At 35.6% G+C, this 12,069-nt stretch overlaps 1 protein-coding gene across 12 annotated transcripts in view; it reads left to right on the top strand.

Moving 5' to 3' along the window:
- The window catches only part of TIA1 (TIA1 cytotoxic granule associated RNA binding protein), a 55,049-nt gene that overhangs the window by 14,485 nt on the left and 28,495 nt on the right, over window positions 1–12,069 (top strand). For 8 of the 12 annotated variants that reach the window (XR_011466024.1, XR_011466023.1, XR_011466022.1 and 5 more), the window contains exons 4-7: window positions 1,930–1,984; window positions 2,154–2,186; window positions 3,445–3,532; window positions 6,684–6,759. Coding sequence is in view for 8 of the 12 variants with exons in the window: in XM_070379318.1 (XP_070235419.1) it covers window positions 1,930–1,984; window positions 2,154–2,186; window positions 3,445–3,532; window positions 6,684–6,759 (252 nt within the window). In the remaining 4 variants the exon portion in view is untranslated. Of the gene's footprint in view, window positions 1–1,929; window positions 1,985–2,153; window positions 2,187–3,444; window positions 3,533–5,910; window positions 5,977–6,683; window positions 6,760–12,069 lie in introns of all 12 variants that reach the window. The other 4 variants (XM_070379320.1, XM_070379323.1, XM_005893601.3 and 1 more) reach the window with 2 other exon arrangements.

The raw sequence follows: 12,069 nt of genomic DNA on the forward strand, positions 1-12,069 counted from the left end.
TAAAGAAGGTGACATGCACTGGAAAATTCTAAGTTGTAAAAGGTTTTATTTCCATTTTAGAAGCATCGTATTTGTTTTACAGAAAACGATCACAACTAATATTAAAAAGATGGGGTAAAGCTTTTAGAGTATGTGTTTATGTTAGTATTCTTCATGGTTCCTTGCATATGGTAAATACTGAAGTAACTGTTGAATTACTAGGCTTTATTGAAATATATAGGAATGCTGACTACTAATGGGGAAGAATAAAAGAAAAAAAATTTATTGGTAATTTAGGCAAGTTCAGTTCAGTCACTCAGTCGTGTCTCTTTGTGACCCCATGAATCGCAGCACGCCAGGCCTCCCTGTCCATCACCAACTCCCAGAGTTTACCCAAACTCATGTCCATCGAGTCGGTGATGGCCGTCCAGCCATCTCGTCCTCTGTCGTCCCCTTCTCCTGCTGCCCCCAATCCCTCCCAGCATCAGGGTCTTTTCTTATGAGTCAACTCTTCGCATGAGGTGGCCAAAGTATTGGAGTTTCAGCTTCAGCATCAGTCATTCCAGTGAACACCCAGGACTGATCTCCTTTAGGACGGACTGGTTGGATCTCCTTGCAGTCCAAGGGACTCTCAAGAGTCTTCTCCAACACCACAGTTCAAGAACATCAATTCTCCGGCGCTCAGCTTTCTTCACAGTCCAACTCTCACATCCATACATGACCACTGGAAAAACCATAGCCTTGACTAGACGAACCTTTGTTGGCAAAGTAATGTCTCTGCTTTTGAATATGCTATCTAGGTTGGTCATAATTTTCCTTCCAAGGAGTAAACGTCTTTTAATTTCATGGCTGCAGTCACCATCTGCAGTGATTTTGGAGCCCAAAAAATAAAGTCTGACACTGTTTCCCCATCTATTTCCCATGAAGTGATGGGACCAGATGCCACAATCTTTGTTTTCTGAATGTTGAGCTTTAAGCCAACTTTTTCACTGTCCTCTTCCATTTTCATCAAGAGGCTTTTTAGGTCCTCTTCACTTTCTGCCATAAGGGTGGTGTCATCTGCATATCTGAGGTTATTGATATTTCTCCTGGCAGTCTTGATTCCAGCTTGTGCTTCTTCCAGCCCAGTGTTTCTCATGATGTACTCTGCATAGAAGTTAAATAAGCAGGGTGACAATATACAGCCTTGACGTACTCCTTTTCCTATTAGGAACCAGTCTGTTGTTCCATGTCCAGTTCTAACTGTTGCTTCCTGACCTGCACACAGAGTTCTCAAGAGGCAGGTCAAGTGATCTGGTATTCCCATCTCTTTCAGAATTTTCCACAGTTTTTTGTGATCCACACAGTCAAAGGCTTTGGCATAGTCAATAAAGCAGAAATAGATGTTTTCTGGAACTCTTGCTTTTTCGATGATCCAGCAGATGTTGGCAATTTGATCTCTGGTTCCTCTGCCTTTTCTAAAACCAGCTTGAACATCAGGAAGTTCACGGTTCACGTATTGCTGAAGCCTGGCTTGGAGAATTTTGAGCATTACTTTATTAGTGTGTGAGATGAGTGCAATTAGGCAGATTAGTTGAATGTTAATAGAGAAGTTATGTATGGTTAGGATTTGTTATTTGCAGAACTGTACATTAAAAAATAAATATTTAAGGGAAAAATGAAATAATTCTGAGATTATGTCCTTTCTACATTTTTCCTAATGTTAAAAAAGCCTTTTCTCAAAAAAAAAAAAATGATAACAATGATAACAGATGGTAATGATTTTTTTAATGTCCTTACTTAATGAAACAAAGTTGCTAATTCTTTTTTTAAAAGTATTGAAATTTTGACCAGAAAATTTTGAATGCGTCTTGTCAGACAAATACCATTGTATTCATAGATGCAAATCTTGTAACACCTGATTATGACCTTTATTTTTATGAAATATAAATGTAGAAAAAATTTTTTTAGGAGGTCAAAGTGAATTGGGCAACAACTCCCAGCAGTCAAAAGAAAGACACAAGCAGTAAGTATATTTTATACTCTTTGAACTTTTGTGTTTATTGTACATAGTAGTTTTCTTGTAAACATATAAACATCATGCATTTGCAGTAATGTTTTGATCGTTATCCTAAGATATGATTGACTGTGTTTGTGTTAATAAATTTAAGAACAAATCTAATCTTTGTCATCAGGTAGTACCGTTGTCAGCACACAGCGTTCACAAGGTAATTGTATCTTCTTAAACATAAAATGAAATCTCTTGAAAGGGTATTCACTAACCACCTGAAGTTTTTTTGTTTGATGTTGGGGGGAGCGGGGAGGGAGGGATCGTATTTCTATTTGTCTCTCTGGCAATATTTTTCCCCCTTTTTCCCAGTGTTGACCAAGTGTGGCTTGTCCGCTACTTGGGTGCTATTTCAAGTTCTCTGATTCCCCCCTTGGTAGCAGCTGATGCCTTAGAAATACTTCACCACTGAAGGGCAAGATACCCTGTTTCCTTGAGGTCAAGTTCTGTGCTTCATACCCAGATCTTCTTATTGCTTGAGTTGCACTTGAAACTGTGTCTTCCAAATGGCAACCTAATATGTTGCTTAAGGCCTGCCAAGTAGGGGTAACTTTTCTTTCCAGATATACTTTGTCAGAATTGATGTGTATGTCCATTTAAAGTGTTGATCCAACTATTTTGTATATTTAAAGTGTTTCTTTTTTTTTTTTTTTTTTTTGAGCATTGTCTTTTTAAGAAAACTTCATATATGGGATCATTATTTCTCTCCAGTGCTTTTTTAATGACTCTGATATAAAGTGAAGGGATTACTGTTTTCATTCTGTTGCCTTCAGTCTTAGTTCACTTGCACATGGATTCACATAAACTGAATGGTGTAATGTCTGGGCAACCAAAACTGTTGGCTTTTGAGAAAACTCAAATACTTTAACATCAAACTGTTGCAATGCAAGGTATTTCTTTGATTGTTCTTCACAAAATATGGTTAAACCAAGTATATCGCATAGCTAGCTTCAGTAAACTGTCTTAACTGAGGCAAATCTAGCCTAATAACTCATAATACCACTATTTTAATTTGTAAAGATTTAATGTAGTGGTAAACTGAATAAATGTGAATAATTACTATTAGAATGGTAAATAAGTCATTTATTTATATATATATATTTTTTTTTTTTTTGCAAAACTTGTTATATATTAATAGTTTATTTTGGCCAGTATTATAATTGGTTATAAGTAGAAATGTAACTGTCAGTCTCCCATTAGATATATCATAGGAGAATCTTTCCTGTATTGTCACCTTGATTCATTATTCATTATGTTTAAAACTGATAGAATTTGTCTAGATATAGGATAGTGTTTTACTTATACTTTATTGTAATACATAAATTATTTTAAGAATACTTTATTGAATAGATCTTAGCATTTTTTTAAATTCTAAAATTGTATTTTTCTTTTCAATTCCCCTTCCTTTCCCCTGTAAGATCATTTCCATGTCTTTGTTGGTGATCTCAGTCCAGAAATTACAACTGAAGATATAAAAGCTGCTTTTGCACCATTTGGAAGAATATCGTAAGTAACAGAGGATAAATTTTAAAATGCTTTTAATTAGAAACAATCATATAGAAGTAATTTGAAAATCTGTTGTGAATGTTTTTGGACATAAATTTTGACACTTGAATGTAATGTATTAATATTTACTTGAATAAATGTATTGTTTAGAGCCTATTCAAGTAGTTAACAGCCAAAGATTATTTTCCCATTGATAAATCTTTGGTCTTCAATTATCTTAAATTTTTTTTTCAATTAGCATTAGTTTTTAAGAGACGAATGTGCTGTCCTGCATCCTGTTTCTTGTATGAGTGTCTTGCTAGCCTGGTCATTATCTTTAGTGAACTTGTGCTGTGACTAAGGAGTTTAGACCCTTTGGCACTTCTATGATACCATGCATTTTCTGTTAATATATTTTAACAAAAAGAAACCTTAATAGTTTAAAAAGCAGTTATTAATGTTAATTCCATTTAACATTTTGTTGTTGTTATTGTTGCTATTAACAACAATAATAATGCCTCTTACTATTTTGTGAAGCACTATATTGCTTGCGTTGTTATTAATTGTACAGTTTAGGCCTGTTATAAATAGCTCACTTGAGTATTCATCATAAAAGAACTTTAATATTTTGAAAAGCATGCCTGTAATAGAGTAACAATAAGTTGATTATTGCACTTTCTTAGAAGTAATTGTTGAATCTAGAAAACAAAGTTTTTAGAGTTTCTGGTTGCTTTATTATTGGTGTTCCAGCTAGAAAAGTAGAAAAAAGGAAATTCTAGCTTTGATTTAGTTTGATGAACAGACCAACAGCAGAGATGAGAAGGAGACTGGAAAGTAAATGCTGGTGATATTGATGTTGAATTTGGGAATTTTCATTTGAAGAGTTTTAGTTCACTGGTAGGAGGATGAAAATGGATAGTGACCAAAGAATGATCATAAGTAAGGGGCCAACTTTAAAGGCAGTCACAAGATGAGAGTTTATAGGTGGGCTCTTCTTTTAGGTAACATTTTTCTTGATCTCTTAGAACTGACTTTAGGAAAAGTTCTAATTTCTTGATTGTTCTTTTTAGTCTGTTTTAGGGTTTTGATGATGGTTAGCTGGCTTTCAAATATCTAGATTGGATAGTCTTAACCTTTTACCTCTTAAAGGCTTTATAAATTTCTGTATACAAAATTTTGTGCTTGTTTTCATTTTGGTGTGTAGTATCTTTGTAAATTTTATCCACTTTCAGCATAGTCACAGGACTGTAAAGGATTAAAGAACTTTGATCTGTATCTTTGCTACTTCTTCTTTAGAGAATTCTTTCAGATAATGTAAGAATCAAGGCTAACATTTCGTAAAACTTAACTTTAAGAAGAAAAGGCTTTTCTAACATTTTAACAGATTAAATGCTATATTATTAAATGTTTAGATTTTGATTGAAGTCGCTTTTCTGAAAGCGTGGATATTTAGTTTAGGGTTAAGATAAAGATTGTTTAACAATTGGTGAGTGTAAGTTAAATGACATCCAAATTTTAGTAATTTCATTACTTTTTAATCAAAAATCAATCATTTCTTTTTGTTAAATATGTTGGTATCATAATTGTAGTCTGTAGGTTTTCTTAGAGTCTACTATGATTACTGATGTATATATGATTTTTTTCTTGATAAGACCTTTAAGTTTTATAATTTTCAGTTGAGATAATGTCTAAGCTTTAGGTTATCTTAAGAGTTAGTGTTTCTAAATTTGAAGGAACCATTTTCAGTTGGTAGCATCACTTCTTGATTTTTTTTTTTTTTAATTAAAGGAGATACATTGATAAATACATACATTGAGAGATTCTCATGATAGTCAGGTATTGTCTGTAGATTCTACAACAGTGCTTGATTTATAAAAATTGTGTAGTAAGTGTTGGCCTATTAAAATATTGGGTATAAAAATTACAGCACTTTCTTTCCCTAATTTATACAGCTTAAATTTTTCCTGTTCCTTGAGTTTAGGGTAGTCTAACAGATTTTGCTGTAGAAAAGAATCAGCAACAAATTAAATGCATGTGTACCATAAGTATTTTTACATATTGAGAAGTGACTTGCATTAGTTTTCCTCTTTCACCATCACCTCTTTGTCATTTTGACCCTAAGCACTTAATAAATCACTCCTAAATTTATCAAAATATGCTTATGTATACTTTAATATAAAATTATATTGCATGGCTTTCTGACTTGGGTTTTTGTTGTGAAAGTGCCTGTTTTGTTCATGTGTCCTGAGAGAACAAGCATTGTGACATACCTGGCTAACTTAAAAGCAGATTGCCTGCGAAGCACAATTTGAGTCCAATTTTTTGAGGTATGGAGTTTTAGCTATCATGGCTGGGTTTTTCACTCAATCTCAAATAATAGGGCTCTGGTTATTTTGCAGAGTATCTCTGAAGAATGGACAGAATTGCCCTGGCTAACTACAAGCTACGGTTCACAGTGGATAAATGTTGGCGTGCTTTTTTACTTTCTGACTTTTTAAAATTTTGCTTTTATATCTTGTAGTTTCCAATCAATCTTATATGATTGCTATTTTAGAATTTAGTGTAAAATCTTTTCTTATATAGAATAAGACTAAAGTGTGTGTCTAGTATTTTTCTTCAATAGTTTAACATTTCTGAAAATGTCAAGTTCTCAAAATTTACCCATAGTTCAGAAGGGGGGTGTGAACTGATCTGAGAAAATGAAAAAAATTAATTGATTTAGGGAATATACATCTTTTTCATTCTTTTAGTTTCCAGTTTTCTATTTTAATTTTTTAATGATTAGGTAGTATATAGTGTAAAATAGCAAATTATAAATTGCATGGTTAAAGAAAGCCATTCATTTAGTGTGCCAGTGAACCCTATAAGTTAAGTAATTCATGTGAATAGCTGCTTTTACCATGCTTAATATTTAAAAATGTAAAAACTTTTTGAAGTGGGAGGCAGTTTCTGTAAAATGTATACATATATATTTAAAGTTTTTGATTTGCATGTTTATAAAATTAAGCCTCATTTGCTAATACATAATAAATTTTATAGAATAAAAGGTAAATTTGTATTAAAGGTTCATTTTAATGAAGATGAAACATGAAAATGAGTTGTGTATGAAATTCTCGCTTGATATCCAGAGGAGAGTTTGCAAACCTAAACTTCTGATTGTTTCTGATTTCAGAGATGCCCGAGTGGTAAAAGACATGGCGACAGGAAAGTCTAAGGGATATGGCTTTGTCTCCTTTTTCAACAAATGGGTGAGCTCAATAAAAAGTGCATGTGCAATATAAGAAGAAAGAACAAAAATGTTCGTTTCATTTTGATTATTAGTCATTTCTGTCATCTACCATTTGTTCATGTCATGATAATTAGTACTCTTACTAGAGGATACCTTCTTTCTCCTGTTTGGTTATTTAGTCAACATTTATTTAGCACCTTGGGCTTCGCTGGTGGCTCAGATGGTAAAGAATCCCCTGCAATGCAGGAGACGGGTTCGATCCTTGGGTCGGGAAGACCCCCTGGAGAAGGGAATGGCCACTCATTCGAGTATTCTTGCCTGGTGAATCCTGTGAACAAAGGGGTCTGGCAGGCTATACAGTCCATGGGCTCATAAAGAGTTGGACACAACTGAGCAGCTAAGCACATGTATTTAGCACCCTGATGCACGCTGCCGTCTATGGGGTCGCACAGAGTTGGACATGACTGAAGCAACTTAGCAGCAGCAGCATGCAAAGTACTGAGAAAATGTTTTCAGAATATAAAAAGTAGAGGTGTTTAAATCATCATCCAAAGATAGGACGGATATTGAGTATCTCATATATATTTGATTTGTTTTCTCCCTGTTTTATATTCCCATGTTAATTTAAAAGTAACTAATAAAATGTTCCAGTGGATGGGAATTTTTCTAAAAAGAGTATATTAATGTATTTGAAAATGTCTCATCATTTCCTTCATTCAGTAAACACTATTGAACATGAATTTGTATAGGCTTGAAGTTTCTGAGTTTTGCAGAGAAAAGGAAGGATAGCATAGTTTCTCAAATGAGAGGTGAAAGGCGGTTATAGAGAAGGAAAGGCTTACATATATGACAGCTGGATAAAATCTTTGGTATGTTCTCCATACAATGTAATACTGTGGTGTTTACAAAAGGAAAATGAATGAGGAACCTCTGTAAGTACTGGTTATGGAAAGATTTCCATGGGAAATTGTCAGGTAAAAAAGCTTTTTTGTGTAAAAAAGAAGAGATCTCATTATATGTGTATGCGTGGCAGGGGGCAGGGTGGGGGTGATTTCTTTTCCCCCTGCATTCCCCCTGCAGAGATTAACAAGAAACTTGTAAGGTTTCCTGTTTGTGGGGCAGGTAATGAGAGGCACATGGGCAGGAGGGCGAGAAACTTGTAGCTGTACTGTACTATGTGAAGTTTGAACCTTGTAAATATATTACTAATTCAAGTAAATAGTTTTTTTAGTGTGGTAACTCGAGGTTCCAAACAATTAAATGCAGAGATATCACACTTCTAAAAATATAGGGGTGGATGGTAGGAGAATTTATATGCATTAATCCTGGATTATATACTGAGGCTCCATTAACCTTTAATTTTATTGTATTGCCTCTATGTTACGATTGTTTGCCAGTGATAAGTGCAAAAATACTGTATTTTTTGTGCAAGAGTCCCTTAGAATGAGCCATTAAAATTTTTGATACTATGAAATGTATTTTAGAAAGGATTTTCCTTAGTAAAGGGAGTATTTGAATAGGTATCATTTCTTGATAACTTTAGGTGAAATTTATAAGCATCATTTATTGTACCAGTTCCTTCCGAGTTTTTAAAAACAACTGTTTGCAGTTATGCCAACTAGTGTCAAATTATCTTATATTTTCTAGTTTCTGTGTCTGCCTATATTGAAACTAATGTCTGGTTATTCCTCCCTATCCAGATATTCACTATAACAGCCAGCTTGCAGCAGTTTTACTTTTTCAAAATTTACTTTTCAAATAAAAAATCAGCCCTAAAAATGTTAACGTGGCCTTTTTCTTGTTTAATTAATGTCTGTGCTGGGTCTTTATTGGTGCGAGAGGGCTTTCTCTAGTTGTGGAGAGTGGGGGCACAACTCTGTTGCGGGCCCTCGAGCACACAGATTTCAGTAGTGTGGCACACAGGCTTAGTTGCTCCACAGCATGTGAAATCTTCCCGGACCAGGGATCGAACCCGTGTCCTCTACATTGGCAGGCGGATTCTTGTCCACTGCGCCACCTGGGAAGTCCTTAACACGGCTTTTAAGTTAAGGCAAAAGAAGGTAGAATGCACCGTAACTATGTGTCGGCTGTTCACACAGAGGCATTGTATCTTTCGATCACATTCTAACTATCATCTTCCTCTAATGAAGCGAAAGTGTCTTCTAAGAAGCAGGTGTTAATCTAAGAGGTCAGGAAAAATCCATATATTAGAAGAAAAATTGCAAATGGTAAAGCATATTGAGAGATGAAGATGTAAAAGCTCTGTCATGTATGGTCCCATCTACCAAGTGTAAAAGGAGATGAAAAAATAAAAACTATGAGACAGTAACTAGTTTGTAAAGCTTTACTGTTAATCCCAGCATAATATTTAGGGAAGGTAGAAGAATACCTCATGCACTGAATTGATAGCCACATTTACCTTAAAGGATTGATAAATAGGTTGTCAATGTTTTGTGATACTTGGTGATATAGGTTGAGGTCTTTGGGTGGAGTAAAAACTCACTTTTTTGCATTTGGGATTATGGAATATATTACCCTGCTATATGTCACTATTTAATGCATAGTTAGTATGGAAGTCAGATATAGCAGAGGATGTCTGTGTGTGACCTCTGTAGTTACCAGACATGGATTATAATCCTGACAGTCATCACACAAAAGGTATATAACTTTGAATAAGTGATACAATTTGATCTTCCCAAGTTTATGTTTTAGTTTCTATAAATTTGTGCTATGTAACTGGCAGGCATTCCTGGTGTTGAGAAGTGCCACAGCACTGATTGCAGTTGCCCCTGGCTCCCTTGCCTCTCCTGTGTTGTGTGTCCTAGGCAGACTCCAGTATTGGTTGAACATACCTCCCTGCCTACTCTGAAGTAACAGAGTGTTGCTATAGAGAAATTGAGTCAGCTGGTTTCACTTCTAATTTAGCAGTTACACATAGATAAACACATGGTACTGTCTTTGTAAACCTGTGTTTCTCTAGTAAAATTGATTTCCTGTTCTTTGAAAAACTGTTTCATGCTCCCTCATTTCTCCTCAAATATTCCTCTTTTTCTCCATCATCACCCTGAGCTTCAAATGAGAAAGTAAAAGCTATCATACAGAAATTCCCTCAGCTTTACCACCAAACCTACATTAAATGCTCTCACCTTCTCCCTCTTCCTCCTGTTACAGTGGAGGAAGTCTTTCCTGTAGTTGTATATGAGCATGTAATTATATTTGTTTTCTAGGGCTGCTGTATCAAAGTAGCTGAATGACTTAGAGTAATAGAAAGAGTCTCTAAGTTCTAGAGGATAGAAGTCCAGAATCAGGTTGTCATCATGGCCATGCTCCATCTGAAGATGCTGGAAGTATCCTTCCTTCCCTCTTTAGTTTCTGGTGGTAACTGGCAATCCTTGGCATCCTTGACTTGTAGCTGCATCACTCCAGTCTTTACCTTTGTCTTCACATGACCCTCTTTCCTCTGTGTGTGTCCTCATTAACTTCTCATGTTCTTACAACAGCCCTTCTTTAAAAGGGCCCACCCTAACTTGTATGACCACATCTTAATAATATACCTGCGAAGACCCTATTTCAAATGCATTGAGGTCACTTTCACAGTTATGAGGCTGGATGGACTTCATATAAATTTAAGTGACACAGTTCATCCAACAGCAGATAGTTATTAAACATCTTACAGAGTTCAGACTGGTTAGTGTGGAAAGCAATATTTGTTTTTTTAAGAAGAATCATTTCCTTTTTATGTGTCTTAAGAACAGCTTTTAGCCTTAAATTTACCTGTTGTTTTGTGCTAGGTGAAGCCCACATTTGACGTAGGCAAACCAAAGCTGAAGCCCACGTCCTTTTCAGTCTACTCTTAAGTTGGCTTTATTCTTTACTCTATACCAGGCCTACTCTTTTCAGGTTCACCTATGGATTTCTGCTTGCTTGGCTCTGGACAGTACATGGTTGTGGGTTTCTTCCTTCATCACTAGCTATTCCTTCTTAGTCACCTTAGCTCGCAATTTCTCCTTTATCCAGTTTTCACATTTTGCTGTTTTTCTAGGACACTCTTTTCTCTCCAGCCTTTCTTCATGGCTCTGAACCTTATATCTGCAGCTCTATTTACTTCACACTTAACTAACAAATTATCTTCATTTAGATGTCTTACATATATCTGAAACTTAATGTGTCTTAAATAATCGTTTCTTCCTCAAACTTGTTCCTCCACTGCCTCCCAGACTTCTCATTTCCGTCAATGCTAGCACTGTCCTCCCTGCTGCCCAAGCAGGAACCTGGGAATCGGCTTTGATTCCTGCCCTTTTAGTTACTGTGCACACGGCCCCCCCACCCCCATTCTGTTGACTCTTCCTTTAGATTACATCACTGCTACTGTATTAGTCCTGGTCACCAACATTCTTTTTTAATCTGAATATTATATTAGTCTTATAAAGTGTCTTTTTACTGTCTATCTCCCCAAACTGTTCTCCTTAAAACATAAGGATGGTCTTCTTAAGACATAAATTGGATCATGATAATCTCTTACTTAAAATAATCAGTTTTTTCTTCTCACACTTTTCCTTTTGGCACACTAGATTCCAGTGAAACTAGTTGTGTTTCACATGCTTCTTTTAGATGTGTACCAAACTCATGCCTGCCTTAACACACTTTGCAGTGGTTTTCCCTCTACCAGGAACACTCTGGTTTTTTGACTTTTCTAGCTCCTTTTCCTCAGCTTAAAAGTCATTTCTAAGAGACCTTCCCTAATCGTGCTGCCCTAAGGTAGATTTTTTTTTTTTAATATAAATTTATTTAATTGGAGGTTAATTACTTTACAATATTGTATTGGTTTTGCCATACATCAACATGAATCTGCCACGGGTGTACACGTGTTCCCCATCCTGAGGCCCCTTCCTACCTCCCTCCCCATACCATCCCTCTGAGTCATCCCAGTGCACCAGCCCCAAGCATCTTATATCCTGCATCGAACCTGGACTGGCGATTCGTTTCATATATGATATTATACATGTTTCAATGCTGTTCTCCCAAATCATCCCACCTTCTCCCTCTCCCACAAAGTCCATAAGACTGTTCTATACATCTGTGTCTTCTTGCTGTCTTGCATACAGGGTTATCGTTACCATCTTTCTAAATTCCATACATATGTGTTAGTATACTGTATTGGTATTTTTCTTTCTGGCTTACTTCACTTTGTATAATAGGCTCCAGTTTCATCGACCTCATTAGAACTGATTCAAATGTATTCTTTTTAATGGCTGAGTAATACTCCATTGTCTATATGTACCACAGCTTTCTTATCCATTCATCTGCTGATGGACATCTAGGTTGCTTC

The sequence above is a fragment of the Bos mutus genome, chromosome 11, assembly GCF_027580195.1.
Source record: "Bos mutus isolate GX-2022 chromosome 11, NWIPB_WYAK_1.1, whole genome shotgun sequence".
NCBI lineage: Eukaryota > Metazoa > Chordata > Mammalia > Artiodactyla > Bovidae > Bos > Bos mutus.